Here is a 22,634-nt window from a genome sequence, read left to right as displayed (position 1 = left end):
ATACAGCAGCATAATGACAACGCCATGGTCCATTTGGTTATCTGGCGCACCTTGCTCTTGAGTGTCATAGCTCTCATTCTGGACGTAATTTTGTGGGGTTGTGGCAGTAAAGTCCGGGCGTTCTGCATAATTTACAGAGAGAGAGAGCGGAACGGGTTTAAAGCCGCTGCGCGTGTTCCGCTGTTCAGACCCCTTTAGAAGGCTCCTGAATGGGCTGCTGTCTCCTACCTCGAGACACGGAGCTCTCAGAGCCCTTGCTGAGCTCCACACTCTTAACACCGAGCAAATTAACACATGGCAGCGTGCCGCTCCACTGGAAAAGCAATGCAGCACTAGATGTTTTCTCAATGGGTGAGTGGCGTCTTTTAAAAAAAAAAAACAACATTTACTCCTATGGGGCGGCCCTAAGACGACAACGTCAACGGGATGCGGACTGCTAAATATTTCATGGCGCCCCCCTCTAAAAATGTGCCACAGAGCAAAGCAGGCTTGCATTTGCACTCCTCGGATAGTTGGTGATGCCAGGGCAGTCCTCTTTGGGGCATCTATAATTTAGGTGGCTGTAAATGTTTAATGGTTGCTCTACAGAAAGTTGAGAATCAGACATTTTAAAGTAGGGAAGCTTTATCTTTGTCATGCATCCAGAAGAGCCCTAAAAAGTTGGTGGACAAGATAGATATCTTTTCAAGCCCCTCTCAAAGGTTCTCTCTGTTTTTTTGTTTTTTTTTGGTTTTGTGGTTTATAATACAGGGTGCGGCAGAGGGAGGCTTCAGCAGCCCCATAATGGGCGGAGCATAGGCTACTTTGAACCAATTGGATCACTTAGGTGCTTTCAGTGACTCAGTGATTTGAACCAGACAGCTCCTCCCACTGCAGGGTTCCTGAAGCCTCTCTGTCCAATCACCACTCTGCCTTCCAGTGTGTGAATAGCTTCAGTTTGAATACTGTTCCAGTTACATAACAGTGGGTAACAAAACCACCCTTGGGTTTTTTTTAGTTATTGTTTACTATTTTGATATTGTTTTATTGAAATTTTTGGAACCGCTTTGCTTATTTATGCGCCAGTGGTAGGCACAGTAGCGCCATGAAAGCTTTTGGTGTTTTCATTTATTTAAAAATCGTCAATTATTAAAAACCCTGCAGCTGAATGAAGCGAGGCCTCAGGGTGCTCGTAGAATAGCGCGAGCGTTGCGCTGCAGGAAGCCGTAACGGGCAGTCTGGCAGTGCGCTGAGCGGCTGTGTCTCTCCCCGTGTCTCTGCGCAGGCCTGGAGGAGCTGGTGCTGTCGGAGATCAGCTCTCCCAGCCGGACCCAGCAGACGGGAGACAGCAGCAGCGTCTCCTCCTTCAGCTACCGGGAGATCATGAAGGAGGGCGCGGCCGCGCAGAGCGGCAACAAGGTAGCGTGGCCCCGGCGCCAGACGCCCCCGATGGTGGCTCTTACCCCAGTTCCAGAAGTCAGGGGTCCCTGATTCAAGATCAACCTCCTTTTACATATGGGGAGAGAAAAGCACAGAGAAATGGCACAGTTAATAGGAGCTGCACACAGATGTAAAAAGGGCGGGAGTTTAGCGCTGTGGTTAAGGAGCAGGACTCGTAACTGAAAGGTTGCTGGTTCAATTCCCCAAGGGGGCACTGCTGTTGTACCCTTGGGCAAGGTACATAACCCACAATTGCCTCAGTAAATATCCAGCTGTATAAATGAACAACACTGGAAAAACCTGTAACTGATGTAAGTCGCTCTGGATAAGAGCGTCTGCTAAACGACAATAACGTGATTTAATGTTAAAGGATGAAAGCAGTGTTCACCTGGCTGATTTGCCGTTCTTTCCAGTAGTGTTTTTCTTCTCAGACACTGTTGTTACCGTGTACTGTCAGATCAGAAGCTATCGGCATCTGTTAACACCTTAGGGGTGACTTGAAACTCAAAGCAAAAAAATGGGATGAAGTTGTGCAGAAGAAGAAGCATGAGATGAGAATCTAGCCTTAAGCAGCCGTTGTCTAGATTTAAAGTACAGGTACGAGCCATTGTTCACTGTGAAAGAGTATGATCAGTGTTTAAAATGCTTTCAGTATTACAAAGCAGAACTACAGAAGACTCGTTTTCTTATGCTCTGAAGAAAATTCATTGTATACAGATCACTGTGTGGATGAGAAGTCCCATTTGCCTTGCTCAAATTAGTTGTTAAAATATTCAGTTTTTTGTCTTGGATGTAAACAAAAATCAATGTGATTCATTTGGAATACACAACAGTCCTGGGCAGCTAGTTACAAAATAAAGGTAGATTCAAGCCACTGGAAAGACCTTTAAAGATGTTGGTTTTTTACGTACGCTGTAATTTGACTGTAGCATAGACGAAGAGTGCAACTTACATGTTGAGTTGTAGACTAAAGACATTTTTAAAAGGAGGAATTTGTGTGTCCTCAATCATGCATCATTACATTAATTACGTACACATTAACCATGCCCACCTGTGAAACAGAGCAAATCAGTTTATTTGGCCTGCCTGACACTGCCCAAATATCTGAAGTTTCGAACATGGCCTGTTCACTTCAAAATTTCAGCATTTTATGGAATTACATAATGTGCTATGTAGCGTTCCATAATGAAGTGGCTTGGTACCAGACAGAGCTAAAATCTGTCAGTTACCACGTGAGCAAACTGGCAGTCATGTCCACTGCTCTTTCATCTTCTGTTCATGGTAGATTTCATGTGTTCTCAATCTGACTAGTTTCCTACCAAGTATGTGGGCATATCATCTCAAAGACACAAGTTTCCCTAAAATACAGATTTCTTTAAAAGGTGCTTTTGAAGGGGAAATGATTGCACATCTCCATCCATTGCAAAACTTACTAGCCCTCAATGCACAGCCTCGGTTCTCTGATTCTCTGTTGTAAGTGTTTCTGGACATTAGCTGCGTAAGAAGGCTGACCGCCGTCTCTCTCCACAGTCTAACACGGGCAGCCCACAGTCCCAGCGCCCAGCCGACCTGTCGGACGATGAAGTCAGCGAGCTCTTCCAGCGCCTGGCGGAGGTGCAGCAGGAGAAGTGGATGCTGGAGGAGAAGGTAAATCTCCATCCAGCTCCCCGTCCCTCTGTCTTATCAGCGCAATTTTACCATCACGGTGGCTGCAGTAACATGTTTGTTGGTGATCCAGCTGTGTGCTGTAATTGTGTTTGTATGTGGTGTGGGTGTACAGGTTGTTGAGAGCACAGAACCACAAGCAGCAAAATCAGAATTAGCATTTGTGTTTTTGTTTATGGAAAATATGTTTAACAGATTTTAAAATGCGCTTAAGGTGCTTTTAAGAGCACATGAATGGAATGAGCCTCTGTTTGCACTCAGGGTATAGATACTGATGTTAACGTCCAATCTGAATGAATCGGAGGAACCTGACAGCTAGGCCTTTCCTGAGGAGGTATATTTGTGAACAGGTTTTTTGGTAGTCCGGATGGGAAGTGGTCCGCACTTCTCATAGTAGGTGGCGATGTTCCATTTGCGGCCCTCCATTAAGCTCATTGGAGGAAAACCCACAAAGGCCTGTTGTATATATTAATGTGAGGGCTAGCGGGGCAATGGGCAGGAACCACAGTAAATGGAGTTGTGAACGAGCTAGCGAGCAAGGGAGTAATAGTGTAGACTGAAGACCTGTTAGCGGCGTGGGGGAAAGGAACTATTCACACAATTAGCTGCAGTCCTTGCATACTTCTTTCTTTTAGCAGTTTGATTCAGGTGCAGGCTTGTGCTAGCGCAGGCCTGGAATAAAGGAATTGAGTGCAAAATGTAAGCTTTAAAATGCACTGTGAACATCTGAGAGCTCTGCAGGACAAATTTCCCTGCTACAGTATATTACCTAGTGAATATCTTTTTACCATCCTGAACAACTCCAGAGAATATTCACAATCATGAATGACTAAGAAAATGTGTAGCCCTTTGGAGAGCGCTCAGTCTCAAAACTATTTTTCTTTGACTTTACATTTAAGTAACACAATTAAGCAGTAGTATACTTTTTCAGTTCTTTTACTTTGTCATGAATTCAGTTGAAATGAACAAAATATTGACTGTGAATGCCTTACAAGTTTGTTTTTACAAGCTAGCGGAGTTGTGCAGTTTCACCACCAGAAAGTGATGTAGGAAAGGCTTGGAGAAGGGGCCAAGGAGGGTAGTTTGGGTTAGCGACCGGTGACAATGGGGCAGTTTCTTCAGGTGTCAAACCTGGAGAACGGGCAGGCTGGGGTAAATAACACAGAGCTGTGAGAGAAGGTCATAGTGTTGCGAAGTGTTACTCTGTGGTTCTTGGCGGACTGCGAGGGGTCAGCTTGGTGTTTCCTGCGGAGATCATGAGGTCTCGGAGCGGCACAAGCTGTGCTGACAGAAACAACACGTCTGACAAGTCTGTCTGTCTGCCTGGTCATCCAGGCAGAGGTCTGGCCAAGATACGCCGTGATCCGTGAAGAGAGCTGTTTATCAGGAACACGAGAGGAGAAATACCCGAGCGTCACTCCATGTCTCCTCCTGGAAATACCAGCTTGTAATTTATACTTAAACCTGCTTAGTGTTGCTGCAAGCTCAAGGCCAGGCTGTATTGTAGGCCTGTCTGAATAACTCGCTTTGTCAGTTTTCTGGCCCTGTATTGTGTGTCCGTATCTGTGTGTTTGCATGCATGTTTGCGTGCGTGTGTGGGCACGTGCGTGACCGCTGTTTCTCCTGTATATGACAGCTGATTGATTGACGTGTGTCAGGCTCGGAGGTCATAGGCTCCCTCGGGGCACGGACGTCCGAGCGGCTCGCGTGACGGACGTGCGCTGTGTGTTGCAGGTGAAACACCTGGAGGTGAGCTGCTCCTCCATGGCCGATGACATCTGTAAGAAGAGCGCCATCATCGAGACCTACGTCATGGACAGCAGGATAGGTGAGGCGCTGTCCCCGGCTGGCCCGAGCCAGCTCACCTTTCGCCCACGCCCGAATCTGACCCCGCTCTGGCGGTGGTTTCAGCTGTCAGGGGCTGACTGCCATGTAGCTGCAGTGCCTTTTTTCCTAATGGGAAAGCTGAGAACTCAACAGGATAGAAGCGGAGGTTGCCCCACTGACTGCCCCTGTGCAGCCAGAGCTGGAGCAGATTTGGAGAAATCGAATGGCATGGCAGAACCTAAAGTCATTCATTTTTTAAAGAAAGTTACAGTGCCTCGGTTATTTTAATGTTACCGATGGACACACGGAGTTCAGATTTGTTTTTCTGTCAGTGTTGTGCTTAACTATTATTTTAGGATAATGACTCCCAAACCACATCCGGTATACTTTAGTGTGGAGAGCTGAACATCAATAATTTGGCTCTTTTTTATTATTAAATAACCTCACACTTCTTTGATGACTAGATTAAAAAAAGTCCTTTGACAGATGTCTGTTGGAGACAGCTTACAAAGATAGCGTTCAGCACTTTCCTTTGCAATTGTGTATTTACTCAGTTCTATTATTACATCTGAACTCTTCCTACCGCCTCGGTTTTGTAATCCGTTTTGAACGTTTTACCGTTTCTATTTATAATGGTGCTATTTTAGTGGGCAGGCGCGGGGCTGTGGAGTACACTTGAAGCGGCACTTCGCAAAATCTAATAACGCAGTGATATCAGCCGTGGGGCCCTGTGCAAGATTTGATGAGTTTCTCTTTAATAACGGCGGCGTGGTTCTGCGTAAAGGTTCCTCAAATATGAAGTCACAGCACACTAAGCTGCAGATCTGCTCTGTCAGATAACGGTTAACCGGTCAACCATGTTAACTACTCGCTGCGGACCACATTCAGCCATTCTCTTGATTGGATGGCATTTCTTTTATCTGAACAAAGGGCTGCTTGGCTAGAGAAAGGTTAGTGGCTCCTTATTCACAGCCAGCTTGCTGCGGTCACGTTCCTCATAGTGGCCAGCTAATTAGAGGACATGAAAATGTCACATGCCCTCACACATCCATCATTTTCCCTGGACAGTCAGTGTCTTTGGCCCTGTTTCAAATGAATGAGGACAAACTGTTATATTGTTTCTTAGGTGTATAGTCATTTTTGTGTAGCAATATTGTACAGTATTATTTTGGCAAATGCTGTGATCAGATTCTGATGCAAGGAAGTTATGTCATTACCATGCCCTGTACTGTTCTCCTAATACATCATGCAAGATGTGCTCCCCTCTAAAGGTGATAACGTGAAAGATGGACCCAGAATAGCCTAAGGGGTGTCTCATAGAACAGTCAGATCTGAATGGAGGAAAAGGTCTGTCACCTGTGTGAACCATTCCTGTTCTGCAGGGCAGTTAGGCAGTACAGCAGCCATAGCTCCCTGGGATTGTTAACTCAGAGTTTTCTCTCTCTCTCCAATGTGCTCATTTGCTCATGAGGGCCATAAAGGAGGTTTCTGTGCATGCACATTTATTATATCTGGGTTTAATTTACTACAGCTTAGATCACTGACAGTATTATAGGACACATAAAATTATTTTTAGACTGCAGAGAGAGAGGAAAAAAAAACAAATGACAGTATCTGTTAGGGAGAGTGTAGCATAGTGTTGCTGAAAGTGATGATACAGGAGTTGGGGCCTGGCACTTGGGAGACTGAAAGAGGAGTCTTTCAAGGAACTATGATTTTAATTGTTTTAAAATGGTTGGTTTTGAGGTGTTTGATCTATTTCTGTCAGATTCACCTGCCTTTAAGTCTGTAATTAACCAGTGAGTGATTCTTAATGTCTCCTTAGACTGTGAGGAACTCATTTTTGCTCATTTTGCCGTAGGCTTACATTTGATTTCTGATGTGAACAAGCGATTGAATAACTGTCAGTGACTCGTTTGAGTGAGAGGATGGCATTCTCTGTGAGAGCACTTCTTACTAGAGAGATCGAAACCAGATCTGTACTGGGTTGTGAAGCTAAGTGGGCCCCAACTTGTCATGATCAAAAGTGCAACCATGGATAAATAAAAATATATAATGTAATTTCCGACATGTTTTGGGGTCCTGGGCTATAATATAGCAAAGAGCAAGTAGTCTAAACTGGTAATTTGGTCAGAATAAGGGTGACTGTACTTCAGTGTCGTCCAATTCTATTTAATAGAATTGTTCTGTGTACAGGGGTGAGTACAGTTCTGCATTTGGCATCGTGAACAGTAATATTTTTCCCAGACTCCACTGTGTCAGTGTAAGTTCAGCAGGGTGTCATTGCTACCTATTGTTCCATGCCTGGTTCACATGTGACCCCGCTACCCATGTTAAGTTCTCCCACTGGGGTTAAAGTCAAAAGGCCGATATGTGGAGATATCAGCCACCTTCCTCTATAGGGAAGTGCTGAATTGCATGCATTAGAGGAAAGTTCACTCTGAGACAGGAGGCAGATGACAGGTTATCCTCAGAGGTGAGGCCCTTGATTTATCTCTGGTACATCCTTCCTGATATCACTTCCGTTCCCTGCTGTGGTATAAGTCATGCTTCACGTTAACTAGCTTAGAGTCGTTTCCTCGTGCTGAGCAAATTTCCATGTAAAATCAAGGTAAATAATGTGGTTATTAAAGTTTAGTGATCACTGGTACTACTTTTATTCTGATGTTCTCACATGGAAAATTTTTGTTTAATAATGGTATTATACATAATGATGATATGATTTATTTATCATAATATAATTGTCATATAATCAATAAAGTAATGTAATAATAAGTAAGAACAGCATGAGTTACACAAAGGCAGGAGACGTTTGCTATTTACCTATCTAATAATGGGAAAAACCTCCATATAAGTATGGTCTGTACAAAATATTGTTGGTGCATATGTGAATTCATATATTAATGTATTTTAGAAAATGTAATGCAGAATATTGCAATGCTCACAACTTCAAACGTGTTTTATTATTTTTAAAATATTATTCACAGAGAAGCAGGAGGGTTGATTATTTTGTGAAACTCACTGGCGCATTCACAGTATCCAGGATGTTGTTATAATAGTTTTTCATGACTTGGAAAAAAAAGGATTCAACTACAGATAACTTTGGGAGAGAGGCCCTTCGGTGCTTTTAAGAAAAACAACAAAGAATCTTATCCCCTGCTATGATTCAGTCTTTGCTCAGGATGTTGGCTTTTTACACATTGAGACACATACGTCTCACTGTGTTCAATGCTGAATCGTACCATTGCCATTAATTATGAAGTGCTGAAAAAGTTAAAAAAAAAAAATTCTGATTGGACTTCAGGAAGTTTTCAGATCAAAACCAACAGAACCCAGTTTGCTGGGATAAGTCAGAATCATTTTCACCACTGGCTGTTTTTTTCCCCCCTTCTTTAACAGAAACTTTTTGCAGAGTAAATTTCCTTCCTCACAAAGCTCTCCTACTCTGTCCATAAAAAGGAAATATATATTGCTTTGTGGAGACAGTACAGCTGCACCACTCTGCACAGCGGAGGCTGGGGATTTTGAAAACACTTTGACAGTCACATCAAAGCCTACTGGAGCGAGGAGACACGCTGAACTTAGACACAGGTGTCTCAGTAATCACAAAGAGGAGGGGATGCCACAGCGTCTTGGCCAAATTCTCCGTGTGGCCATCTGACCTCCTCCCCCCCCGGCCCCCCCGGCCCCCCCGGCCCCCCCTGTTCTGACTGGCTGTGCTTGCCTTGCTGTGTGGAGTGTCCTGGTAAAGTCACGGCTCTGCAGCAGTTGGTTGCTGTACTTTGAACCCCTACGTGACTCAGGTCTCTCACATACTGAGCAGGCACTTTTGAAATCTTCACATGAAGGATTTAAAGGGAGGTCATACCTCAGAAGTTTTAATGAAAGCACCATGGAGGTGTTAACATGTGAGGTGCTCAGGTCCACGTTTTACACTGTATTGGCGTTATTGCAAGGTTGAGTTGGAATATTTGAATGTGAATAACCCGAGTTTCTGTCCATTCACATTCTAACTAATATTCCCTCCACACCTAACATCATAAAAGCCTCACGCCAGTCTGGAAATGGGTGTTAATTGATGAACTTGTGATGTCACTGCAGCTCACAGACATATTCATTTCACTGATCTGAAATGACAGCTTCCTCCTTCCCTGTATCAGCCACTGCAGTGCCAGTAATTTCACTCAGTGCTTTGAAAAAGTAACGACTGTATCATACTTAAAATGATTTGTATCCAAATCTGGACCCAAGTTGTGCCCTTGAAAGCTTTTATTGGTGATAAAACACTCATGAATATTCTTGTGTACAAAGTGTGGATGGAGTTTCAGAATAAACAGGCCCTTCACCTTTAGCGGCTTAAGAATCTTCCGAATCTTTGGAACCATACCGTTGCCCGTCAGCTCACAGTGCACAATGCAAGTCCTCCTAGCAACTTACCTGTAGGCTGCACATCACACTTTTACACTCAGTGTGTGTCCCTGGCCACGTCTTTTCAGCTGTGGCCCCTGAACTAAAAACATGTCTTATTTTGCTCATGTGCATTGCTTAGCTTGCATGGTGTGAGCCCTGATTTGGAAATAGTTTTTTACTCTTTTGTTCTTTTTTTGGGGGGGGATTTCTGAAGCTTAGACTTAAATGTGTCTGTGGTCAGCAGATCTAACTGCAATAAAAGTTTATTTCAGTTTCTTACCTAGAAAGATGCATGCCCTCAGGTCGTTCCCATTAAGTAAGGGTATGCACTTTTATCTAACTGCATGTCCTCGGGTACATTTAATTAAAGGCCACTCTCAGGAAATATTTTAAAGCGGGTAGATGTATATTAATAAAAGATTGCAACCTGTGATCCTAGCGTGGCTCACTAATGTAGGTCTAATTCAGTCTACCAGTCTTCACCAAGCACTAGCTTTTTTTTTTTTTTTAATGCCCCTCCCCATCCCCATCTTCATCCCCCTTAAGACGACAGGTGATCTTGCAACAAGGGCGATGTAGCTTATTTGAAGGCACCAGGTCAGAGAGTCGATACTCTTCTCCTTCCTGGGGATCCGATCCGTTCTGATTCTGTGGCGCTGGCCGCACGCACAGGTGCGCCCGTGACAGTCCGCAGACAGCACCCCTGCCGTGTGGTAACCTTGGCCCGAGCCACGGCGGCGATGACGGCTGCCGTTTCACGCAATCCTCTCCATTAAAGAAAGTAGGTTACACTTTTATCCCCCCAACTAAGGGAAGAAAAGAGCCTAATATGTCTCTGTCCCCCCCCCCCCCCCCCCGCATGTGGCTCTCCTCCTGTTTTAATTTCATGAATGACTGATTTAACATTTAATGCCAGGCTAGATTCCATTAAAGCCGGCATCTTCTAATTGTAAATATTGTGCTGTAAAAGTTGAAGGTCTCCTCTCCTCTGGGGCTGGCAGATTGCTTATACAAACAGGCTGGGTTCATTTATACAGACTTTTTTTTCCCAGCGGAGGTCTTTGGGGAGAGGAAAATATATACAGTAATTATTCAGGCAACTTTTGTTTTTATTATGTATTAAATAGTTTTGTTCTCTTTGGAATGCAAGATGTTAAATAAGACAATAATGTTGACCCCCAGTTACATTGAAAGCAATACAGTACCACACTGTATGTCTGATGATAAGACTGTATGACTTGGTCTCCTTATAACGTATACAGCAGATTTATCTCATACAGTTGATGTAATGTATACACTCAACGATATAACAGTAACATTAACCTTGTTTCAGTGCCAGACATCAAAATATTTAACATTTAAACTATGAAAACATGCAGACGTTTCTTGTGTTTAATTATACAGATAGCTATCATAGGGGTTTACCTGTAGATATCTGTCCATTTTTGTTGGTAACGTAAAGCAGAAAATGGAGTTCAATAAGGTGTATGGATGCAAAAAATACTGCAAAAAATAATGCAAAAACTTCAAGCAAAAAATATTTTCCAGTAGGCAGAGTCGCATGAGGGGGAAAAAAAAAAAATCCAGTTGTGTACTGTGTTGACGTGAAAGGTGGGGCTAGTTATGCCTGCATTCCATTTGCTGAGCGCCACCCTCTGGTGCGCTTGGGGATCACAGGGTCTTGGGAAACTCTCTGCAGTCCTATATAAGAGCGGAGACAGGAGCTGGGGGGGGGAGCAGAAGGCCACGGCGCTGGAATGAGAGCTGACATTAGCAGGGTGTAAATGATTCAGGATGCAGACATGCCTGAATGAACGCAACACTCATCTTCAATAATGCAGCACTCGACCGGGCCCCCCGCCCCCCCTCTGGAGTGTGCGCGCGCCTGCATCTGCACCAGCAGACGGGGAAAAAAACACGAGTCTCACGCCGCGCTGTAACACGCCATCACACAACGCAGCGACGTCAACGGGGAGACGACGCTGTGCAAACAGTAGCTACCGGTCTTAAAGGCAACCACAGTTTGGGGGGGAAGCCTCTGATGACCAAAAAGAAAGGCTTCATTATTCATCGGTCTTACCTCAACATCAGCATCTTTCTTACCCCTACTGATGTGTCACTGGTGTGGTTTAATTAAATCAAGGGTGTTAATTACAAGAGGACTGAAAACTTGGATTTTAGGTTTAAAAGAGAGATGGAAAGGGAGGCACTGGGGAAAAAAGAAGAGGTGACAAAAGTATGTTTCATCTGTGAATTTTTGTTACATGACTTCACGTCTCTGATGCAGTCGTAGGTGCTTCTGGCTGAAAGAAATGCCCCTTTTGTGCAATCAGTCATGGAGTGTTGCTGAAGAGGGATGTGTGAGCGTGTTGTGTAAGGGGCGTTCTCTGCGGCGATGGCGGGGTTGGGGGGTGGGGTGGGGGGGGGGGGTGAGCGCGACGCTCCGCAGCGGAGGGACCTGGTTAATCGAGCAGTCAGATACATGCTGCAGTCATGTGTCGACAGGGAGTTTATTTGTAGACAGACCTCCTCTTCCCTCTAAGTGCTCTTCCCTGCTGTTGGAGTCAGCCGGGGTAAGTTTCTCAGGCAGGGGCAGTGCAGGCGTTCTGCTGCGGGCTGTCTGCCCCGCTGCCTTGGCTGGCTCGCAGCCGCAGAACGCAGCCCGGAGGATGCGCACCTCTTACCCTGAACAAAGCGCCTCAGCATGGAGAGACAGCGGAACAAGCCTCTGTAACATGGCCGCTTCACATGCAACCGCTGAAGGGTCCTCTGTGATTAACTCCGCCTGGTCAAAGTGGACGTGGTCGTTGTGCCGTGTCAAGCTTGGAACGGAAGGTGTGAATAATTCAAAATCGGCTCCGCCGTTGCTTTCTCCCCCCTTCTTTTACGGCACTCTCCCCAATGCTGTTAAAATGTTGTTATTGGGATCTGTAATAAGGAGACCTTTTATTTTAGCTCCTCTGACATGGAAAATAGCTCATAATGGGCAAATGAGAGCTTTTATAAACAGGCTAGGAAAGGGGGCCATCGATGAGTCATTTATTTTGAGTTTGAGTCATTTTTCATGCATAATGCATTTAAATGACAAACCAAAAGCACTAACCCCTTGTAAAAAAAAGTGCTGCTGCACTTAGAAACTGGCAGGGGCTGTTTTTTAAAAAAGGTAAAAATAGCCCATACTCCTGGTGGCAGTGTTTCCCTTAACCCACTTCTGTCCAGTTGGTGTTTAGCACCAGGCTGCAGTGTGCTGGGAAGCTGGGAGTCCCAGAGCTGGCCCTGGCCCTTGAGCCGGTCTGAGTTCAGGGGGGTTGGGCTGAGGAACACCATCATAAGTCACATGTGGGTGCTCAGGGAAATTTAGCAGCTGTGTCCTGCATTACAGACCCGTAGAGAGAGAACATTCGGTTTCAGAATCTGTCTTCAATGCATATTCCATCCTCTGGGGAGAAGGAGCGCTTGTCATAAATCCCCTTTGTGGAGTTGCTATTGTTTTTCAATGGAATTCTCTACCAAAAAAAAAAAAAAAAATGCCCAGCAAATCAGCATTGTTGTCACCGGCTTAATGCCTAAGTGTCTGATTCTCGAGGCATAGGTGAAAATTTATTTTGCATTAGCAGTCATTAAGGCTGAGCCTGAGAACTCTTAAGCGGGAGACTGCAGGTCTTTCCTTTAATGACAGTGCTCATTGCTTCTAAATCAGCTATTCTTTGCCGCTTAAATCTGTTCAGAATCTGCTTTATTTTCCACTCGGTGAGTGCGTGTGTGGGTGGGGCACATTTTACTGCATTAACTGTGTGGATATGCTGCTCCTCACATTACCATTTTTATTTCTGAGGATAAAAGTTAAATCTCAATTTAAACATTTTTCATTTTCTGATCATCATACCGGAAAAGAGATTATCATAAAAACATGACAAAATTATGAGCAAAGGGCAAAGGGGGGAATTTCACTAATTTTGTTGCATTTTTGCTGGTCATCTAGGGTAAATTGAAATGTCACGCATAGCCTCAGTTTTAAAGCCGAGCAGTCAAAGGTTGAGCAATTCTTTAGGGTTTGCGCTAATGTCTCCATTAACAGTGACTTGACACTTCATTTGCATAGCTTAAAGCTCCTCACTTGTAACTAGATTGGTAAAGTTTCAGAAGAAACTTTGCATGAAAACTGCTTTTCAATCACATCACCGTGGAATTGCAGCATTTGAAAGGCTTTTTATTGGATATTGTGTTCTGTAATAAGGCACATAGTAAAGTTTATATTACATAGTGGGACAAGTATTTCCAGCTTGGTTGGATGTGTATTCTGAGTAAAACAGGAAAGCACAGGCTTATTCAAAGCCACTGGGGTGTGTGAATATAACTCGGTCATTGTTGTCTGTCACTTGAAAATTTGGTAATGCATAAATTGTGCCTTTCTGATGTATTCATATACCCACTGTTTCTGGGATTCAGGTAGACATTTATATAATCCAGCAGTGGATAACCTGTGAGCATATGGTTGAATGAACAAAAATACAGCAAGAGGAAAAAAAATGTCAAACAAACTAAAGGAATGCACAGTATGTCAGCACACAAGATTGTCAGTGGAGGAAAAGCAAATTCCAGAAATAATGTCAAGTTAACATCGATTTTTTTTCGTATTTTGACATTTCTTCTCCCAGTTTACCGTTTGTTTTGCCGATATGTCGTGCCTTTTCTTTGTCAGCTGTTCCGATTCCTCATTTGAGATCTCCTCTGAGTATGGGCGCAAATTGCCCTCCGTGTTTCAGAAGCTCCTTTACATGTTCCAGGGCAAATTGGCCCATACCTATTCAATTTCCAGCTCTGGTTAAAGCCGAAATAAAAAAATGGACATGTTATTTTTGACCTTAAGAAAAGTCAGTTAATAAAAAGGGGGTCTTGAGCAGGAATATGTGCATACTTTCACGTCACTGAAATTAATGACTGCTTCCTTCCTTAGCAAGTTGGCTACTAATTTACAACATCCAATTACTGACAATATTTGAATGTCACTATAGGATATTGGACAGAACGATGAATAGACTGGCTGGTAGACAAGCCCAGATGCCCACATGAGCAGCTCCTCATTCAGAACATCTTAAAAACAAAAAAAAAAAAAAATGTAAATGCTGGGATAGGAATGGAAAACCTTGGTTTCCGTTACTCAATGTTCTTCAAAGATTCAGTGCCCCTGCGGGCAGCCTACACTTTCTCTGCACTGATCCTGCTACACTGGATGGAAACGGAGATAGCTGTTCCTGGATCAGGCCGAATGAAAGGTTCACCCTTGACTCTGATCGCAGGTCTGGATCAGATGAGCCTTACCCCGTTTCACACGTAAAACTCTACTTACACCAAGGAGTTGAATAAACAGAGAAAGTGGAGCGCTGGCTCCTTTGAGAGGCGTCAGTGGTGCTGATAAGGAACTGACAATATCGCTTACTTCAAAGAAAGAGATGTCCTCAATTAATCATCGGGTTAGGTGCCCGTTTCATTTTTTAACAAATGTGCTTGTCCAGTTACAATTGCAGGTTGAAACTCATCACTGCCCTTTTCAGGTTCAGGTTACAGTGGCTAAACACTTTCACTCTCGCCTGTCTATTAGCTCTATATTTGACTCAATAGACTTGTCAGTCACTTGGTCCTCCACTGGAGCCCTGAAGCAATTTATATCATGCTCTTAGTTTCTTAGCCTAATCCTTGTCTTTGTTGATGGGAAATGGCTATAGTTTCTATTGTGCAACAATTAGGGTAATGGATTTCAGCTGACATGATAAAAAAAAGGTACTTATTAGATATGGGGTATAAGAGCTATTTGCAATTGATCAAAGGGATTTGGTAGCCCCAAACATCAGTTATGATGAGGGATCTGCCAAACCAGAGGCCTTATGCAGCATAGAATGTTAGCATTTACAAGAACAACCTTGAACGCCTGCCCTGAATGCAGACATTCACTGGGCCAGCCAGAGTTGAGGTATTGAAACCCCAAATATCAATTTGGAAGGAACAAGCATGACTTGTGCTTGGGTTGCTGAAAAACAGTGGCAATAAACAATTCAAGCCACACCAAACCTAAGTAATGAACAGCCCGTAGAACATTAGTTCTGTGCTCTACTGTGCGGTGTATCTCTTATTCCAATAGTGAGTGCTGATGGTCAGTGCAAGTGTGTAGTGTTGAGTGACCACTTGGGGCCCTCTGGCTGTCCCTCTCGTGCAGATGTGTCTGGGGGTGCGTCCGTGTCCCACGGGTCTGCGATGGAGCGTGGAGGCCTGGGCTCGGTGCTCCGGGACCTGGTGAAGCCCGGGGACGAGAACCTGCGTGAGATGAACAAGAAGCTGCAGAACATGCTGGAGGAGCAGCTGACCAAGAACATGCACTTACAGAAGGTGAGAAGGAGCGGGGGAAGGAGGGAGGGAGGGCGGCCAGCCAGCCGGCAGGGCCTTCTGCTGGCTGCAAACCGCTAACACTCGCACACACACACACACAGCAGGGAAAAGAGGAGGCTCAATCAGCGTGAGCCCTGCCGGGGAATGTGTCGGATCAGGTAGGCAAGCGAAGGTAGACCTGCCAGCGCTGTGGCCCTTCAGGCCTGCTCTTGATGAGCTGAAGTCTGCAGGAGCGCATTTGGAGACCATCGTTTCCCCCAGCCTAGCAGTGACAGTGTGAGATATGCTCCGTGTGACTGAGTACATGTGTAGGTGGCTCGCTGTCATCCTGAGCTGAGACTTCACCAAGGGGTATTATTCATCACGGGCCAAAGCGTAGGAGCTTTTGATGTTACATGTTTATTTGCAGAAACAGAAATGAGACTCCAAGTAGTGGACTGTTTCCCGGGTTTCAGGATTAGGCCGTCATAGAAATTTACTGCTAAAGTTTAAAAAAAAAAAAAAAATGCCTAAGTGACTAACCATTTTTGCTTCAAAAGAAATGACCGTGATTATTATCATCCCCCCACCCCCATTGTCAGTCCAAAATTCAGGGGAACCATCCCCCCTTGCCCCCCACCCCCAGTTTATTTTGACTTGGGTGAGGCAAATAACACGTCTCGCTTAAACGTCATCTCTTAAATATTGAGCAGACTGACATTTTGGAGCACCAGGAGCGCAAACTAGCAAGTAATTAAACCTTCGCTGTTAACCAGAGTAACACTGATCCTTTAAAAACGCACACTTTCACAAGTTTTATGTGATTAACAGCTTGTGTTCTGTGTGCGCTTGTGTTTGTCTAAGCTGGTTGAAAACAGTGAGGGGGTGTTCTGCAGTTGTGCGGCTTGGAGACGGGTCTGGATCTTTGGCAGTGCTTTTGTGTAGGAGGTGCACGTGCCCAGGGGGAGTTGTAGGTTACACAAACATCCAGCTTTAACCTTGGGGGGGGGGGGGGGAGAGAGAGAGAGAGAGAGAGAGAGAGAGAAAATGGGAAAGAAATTGACAGTCACTCTTTCACAAGTTTGCAGAGAACTTAAAATGGATGGGTAAGGTGCACGCTGCATCCTTATTGCATGAAACCAGAACTAAATGCCGGAAATGTCCTTAACACTTCGGCTTGATCTTCTGAATTAATATTTCATCAAAACCCAGATGCAATCTTGTCGGGGCCTCGAGCAGCCGACTTGCTCAAGGCCAATAATTTATTAATCAAATGTTTCCTTAGTCATCATCAGTCGAGATTGTAGCTTTGTGGGTTTCCTGCCTTTCTTAAATACGTGTTGTTATATGTTACGCGTACCTGATGTTTTACATTTGATGCAGCTGCTAAATCTGACATGTGACAGGCTGTGATACGGATAATGCGTCGGTCGCATGGCAGCGGAGAGAGCTGCAGGCTCTTGCATAAGCCGACGCTGGTGGCGGGCAGGATGCACTACACTTGTTAACAGCAGCTCCAGTGTTTGCTTTTATCCATGTTAAACGAGAAAACCTTTGTCTAATTAAATGAGGGAGTACGCTCCGGGGTACAGGAGCTGCGTGGTGCCACCCCCATCCCCGTCTGCGTGGGATTTCCACTCACCCCGATCCCGGGCCTGGGCCCACCGCCGCCGTCGCCTAACGGCCCGTGGGGAAAGGACACACCTGTGCCAGAGTCGACCGACGCAGTTCGGCCGTTTGGCCGTGGTGGCAAAAAGTGCAAAATGGCCGTGTTTGTCGTGGGTAAACTTTGAGACAGACCGCACCCCTCCCGCCCCCCTTCTGCAGGGCTGGCCAGCGACTCCGGGTGCAGGAGAGAGCTCATGAATATTTACTGCCTGTTGGGGCCACCGGCCCAGAGACAAACAGCCCCGTTAATATTTGATGGTTCCTGCTTTTGAGTGAGCGTACAGTGGATGGATCATTACCTCTCTTTTTTTCCCTTTTTTGGGTGGGATTGCAGCCGAACCTGAGCCTGTCAGCCTATTGGCTCCTTCGCAACTCTGTGGGAGGAAAATGAGTCTCCTCCAACGCCCCCCCCCCCCCCCCCCCCCCCCCCCCCCCCCCCCCGCGTCTTCCCTGCATCCCCTCTGCATTTATAGGCTCTGAGAAAGTAGAGGCTGCAAGTTTCAGTCTCTTAAAAATTGAGATTCACAGCAACTCCAAACCCACACTCAGCCCCCTCACCCCCCCAGTTACAGTTTCAGAGTATAATTTGTTTCATGGCTTACTTTTTCATGAGGAAGAAATGAGAAAAAAATCTTCCTTCATTTTGACTGTCATAACCAGGCTGGAAATGTTCCCTTTCTTGGACTTTTGTTACTGTTACAAGCATCTTTTCATGATTACAGCTTCTACAATTGAGTCAATTAACTGGTGCCATTCCACGTAATGGTGCCTTGTCTTTCAAGTAATGCAGTTGTCAATGTTTAGCAGAATGGAAGGGAGCGGAGAACAGCTCGGCCAGCTGGTACTTTCTTATCCAGTAATCTTCACTCTTTTCCTTTAATTTGCTGTGAGGCCAGAGTGGATGTGAAATTCTAGAAGCTTTCAGATGCAGTAATGACCGTGTTATTTTTAGATGGATTACTCATTCAGAAAAAGGTCTTCTTAGCTAATTTATTTAATATCGAATCTGAACGTTAAATAATGTTCATTTGTATGTTTTGTCCAGGACCTTGAAGTTCTGTCTCAGGAGATCGTCCGCTTAAGCAAAGACACGTGCACAAGCCCGGGACAGGACCCCTCTGCCACCGGCTAGGCCCGGAAAAGGCCCTCCCCTCCTCTACCCTTTCATTCTCATTCTGTTTCCGCGGCGACCGAGAGGTGGACACGACACGGCCCGACCAGGTTAAGGACCGAACCTCCGGCGGAGGACACGGGGCGGACAGGGGAGAGGTGGGGTGGGACCTTGTGGGTTATGAAATGAATTTACTACTGAATGTACGTACTGTAACATTTCATTCTCTCTGTAAAATGGAAAAAAAAATGGAAAAAAAAGAGCAAGCTGGGCCTGCTTTTGGGTCACAGGCTTATTTACTTCCCTGAACAGTTGTGCTCGGTGCAGCAGCTGCGAGGGCAGGTCTCCTGGCCGCTGCCCGTCTTCAGGACAGAGAGCGTTTCTGGTTGTCACCTGTAACAGAGGGGGTCCTTGTTGAGTTAAGTGCAGTGCAGCACTTTATGTGCTCACAGCCGGGGATAAGGCGTTTCACCCTCGGCGCATACTTGCATTCACTGTACATTTGCACCAGATCTCATATTGTCTGCTGCTTGACTTCCAGTAAAATCTGTATGACACAATATGATGGATTAATCATTTTATAAAAAGCCACCCTCATGTAAAAGGTCAGGATCTGTGTTGCACAATAAAAGCAGCTTCAGAGGGTCAGCTGGATTCATAGTCTAACCAATGCGAAGTTTGGATGGTAAATGCAAGTGTTCCTGATTACACTAATCGCTTTTGTTGGAGCCTGTTCCTTTCAGCAGCATGCTTGCATATCATGTCAGAAAGCTGATGTGAACCAAACTAAACCAAACTAAACTAACCGTCTAGATTTCTGTTTGATGTTGTCGATTGTCTGTTTTTGTTTCAACGCCTGCACCGGATGGTAAGTGCAGAGGTACGGAGAGCCGCACAACCTCACTGCGCTTTGCAACAGCATCAAAGCGCTGTGGAAAACCAGGGACTGGCTGTTTGATTAGCTCACACACGTTTGTACAAGTCCTCCAGACGCACAGAGGAGCTTTGGGGTTTGTAGTTTGATAACTTTTGAAGATAATATATATATATATATTGCTTGTAAAGATAACTGTTGAGTGTCTGTCGGTAAGATGACCCTTCCTGCTCTCAGACAGGAGCGACATCGGCTTTCTTTTGAAGGTCAGTGGGGACAGGGATGGAATCACGGACCTTTTCACCCAGCCTTTACATCAGTCAGTCTAATCCGTGTAACAGCTCTGCCATACTAACATGCACTGCCTTTATGATATAGCATTGTGAGTGACTCTTGATCATGGCATCCTTAAAGATGAATTTCCCCCCATATTCTAAACATTTAGTGAATAAACTGTATATATGAATGTTATTAAAAAGATAGTTAATATGAAGGGAGAAGGCACATGAGGGTCTTATATGAAATCAATAAAAACAGTTTCTTTGGGACCTGGCCCTTTGATTATAATCAATATTTGCATCAATATTTGGCCTGATTTCACTTTTAATAATCTTAAAAAAAAAAAATTAAGTCTGCCTTTTTTCAGTACAGGCTGTAGAATAGTTTGACGTTTGTGTTTATTAGTTTCAAAGCAATTCTAAAATATCATTTGTATTTTAGTCAAGGACACCAAAGGTAAAGGGACCTTGTGTGCAACTCAGTTCAGGTCTGAAACCCACAACCTTTATTTTCACACCTGTAACCTTCAGCCCTCCCCTCCAACCCATTTATTTTGAAAATGTCATCGGACCAGGTCAACTGGCAATTGATTTCATAGGGAATTACCTGCTTTTGTAGTGCCTTGAAGAACAGCGTGTTGAAAGTTTCTCATTCATGTTCCTCCTGGTGTTGATTTTAAGTTGGAGGTAAACGTGTGCATTGTTCATGATCCCGTCATCCATGTCATGCAGACAAGGCAAGTAGTAATCTCCCTCTGAATGTTGAATCTTTAAAAGGACTGATGAAGCCGCTATAAACCCATCAGGGACATAACAGGACAACTAGGTCCACATTAATACCCCGTTGTTACCGTTTGTGAATAGTACACTTTGCACTTTTCCCAAATGTGGACGATGAGTTACCAGTCGCTTTTTTTTTTTTTTTTTGCCTTCATTGTTTTTTTCTAATATAGATATAATCCATCAGCAGCCGAGATTAACTTCAACGAACACTTACTCCCATCAAACAGAAATATCATCATGCTAATTTATGCAGCCAATGTCTTTCAGCAAAGCAGAACGGTTTCATTCCCAGAATAATGGCCTCTCCTTTCCTTGTTATTTCTGCATTTGCTTGTCTTCAGCAAAACCCTCGTCTTGACTTCTTACAATGTTAATAAAGAATTGGCTGAAAACTATAAACAAGATGAATCTCTTCCTTGTCATGTCACTTTTGTTTAAGAAAATGGCATTTGTAGTGTTGCCAAGTACTGATGTTTTGATGGGGTTGGAGGAGTGGTACACATGATGGATAACTGGTAACTGCTATGAGCACTCCAGAATTTCAGCCGTTTCCCAAGAGCGTGTAACTAAATGTCAGCTTTCTAAGTGCATGTTGCATCTTGTGTCTGGACTTGTTTTGGTGATATTATTTGGGTGCAGAAGCCGGGCGAAACTTGAAAGTGAAAATGTTCAATGTCAATGTGCCGTCTCTCAGCAGGGGAAGCACCTCTCTTCCCACAACCCGGATCCCTGTGCTGCCGTCATTAATCCACTGTAATCTTAGCCCCTCTTTTTCCCGACAAATGCAGCACTTTTAGTTTAGCTAAACGGCGTAATTGAATTTTCTGTTTAGAAATTATACACTTAAACGTCTGATTGCATCTGAATTCTCCCGAAGGGAAGGAACGAGAGAGGTGATTATGCTTGATTTTCAGATTGCATTACTAGTTAATTTTTCGACTGCGCCGTGCCGAAACGAGTTGGGACCAGTGTGGACTCACTGCGGGGAGGAACGAAGGCTCTCTGAGTGTGCCGCAATATTGCTGAGTGAAATTTTGTGCTAATCTGTAATATACTGTACCGTTCTCCTCCGCAGCCCCCACCCCACCCACATCTCTCTTTCTCTCCCCAACTGCAGTGCTTTTGGTATTCTCTGCAACACAGTGAGAGCTACAGGCTGTGCCCAGTAAACAGAAATCTTTCTCCCAGCGCTCTGAGGCACGAGCTGGCGCTTACTGAATGGCACCACAATAATGCTTCAGCGAAATGTCAGAATTATGCAGACATTTAAATTCACATGGGATGGCCATTGCAGCTTTCAGACATCTTAAACGTTTTTAATCACATTTTGGTCTCACATGGTAATCTGAGCTCGCAGCACTTTTGACCAGCAATGGGGAAAAAAACGGCAACAAACTTGGAATGCTCTGTGTCGCTCTGAGCAAGACCAGTGTCACTTCTTGTCATGCCTGGCTTTTATTGATAATGTTGACTGAACATGAGGAGTTGCCTTTTAAAGAAAGAATACCTAACGTTAAAAGGAGGTAAAAGCAAGTTGTTTACAGACGGCTTGCAGCGGAAATGGGCTTGTTTATTATAGAAACCCCATTTGTGTAATTTATGGTGCCTGATTACCAAAGGAGATCTAAGCATCTTATCATTCCCAGAAAACACAACTATGAAATGACATGCATAAAGAACATGACTATGATGACATTGTAATTAGCATTGCTTAAATGAAGTAAATGATGCTGTATCCATGTCATTGATGTTTTGTCTTGTGTTGTTCTGTCTTCAATGTCTCAGGTTGTTTGTCAAACATTTAGAGAGTTAAGAAACTTCATTCATCACACATTAATAAAACTGCTTTAAGGTTTATCCAGATGTTTTTTCTTCAAGATCTTCTATCAGAAATCCATATTTTCGGCCATGAACAGAATACTGATATGCAAATACATAACTGCATTCTCTCCTTGTAAACAAGTGGGGTTCTTTTTTCTGATCTTAAAATAGATATATGTTTCTGTCAGACTTACATCTGTAACATATCAAAATTCTTTAACTGTAACACTATTCATTAAATTAAAATCTGTGGTTGTCACGAAATAAGCTTGTAACTGGTAACCATGGAAGCTGAAGTTTTCACACTTTCACAAAGCAACAGAATGCTGCTGGGTCTAGCTCCACGTCGAAGGCAGCAGGCCGACAAAAATCAATAGAAAGTCTGCAAGCCCTCGCTACTGAGCGAGCCAGAAAT

At 44.4% G+C, this 22,634-nt stretch overlaps 1 protein-coding gene across 2 annotated transcripts in view; it reads left to right on the top strand.

The window, feature by feature from the left end:
• gripap1 (GRIP1 associated protein 1) overlaps positions 1-22,221 on the top strand; it is a 50,117-nt gene extending 27,896 nt beyond the window's left edge. For both annotated transcript variants that reach the window (XM_036533258.1, XM_036533257.1), the window contains 5 exons: positions 1,265-1,398; positions 2,950-3,066; positions 4,819-4,912; positions 15,536-15,705; positions 18,398-22,221. In XM_036533258.1, coding sequence (XP_036389151.1) covers positions 1,265-1,398; positions 2,950-3,066; positions 4,819-4,912; positions 15,536-15,705; positions 18,398-18,484 — 602 coding nt within the window. In that variant the 3' untranslated portion in view covers positions 18,485-22,221. The remainder of the gene's footprint in view (positions 1-1,264; positions 1,399-2,949; positions 3,067-4,818; positions 4,913-15,535; positions 15,706-18,397) is intronic.
• Positions 22,222-22,634: the final 413 nt, after the last annotated feature.

The sequence above is a fragment of the Megalops cyprinoides genome, chromosome 7 (assembly GCF_013368585.1).
Source record: "Megalops cyprinoides isolate fMegCyp1 chromosome 7, fMegCyp1.pri, whole genome shotgun sequence".
In the NCBI taxonomy this organism is placed as follows: domain Eukaryota; kingdom Metazoa; phylum Chordata; class Actinopteri; order Elopiformes; family Megalopidae; genus Megalops; species Megalops cyprinoides.
This window is presented reverse-complemented; position numbering and strand designations above follow the sequence as displayed.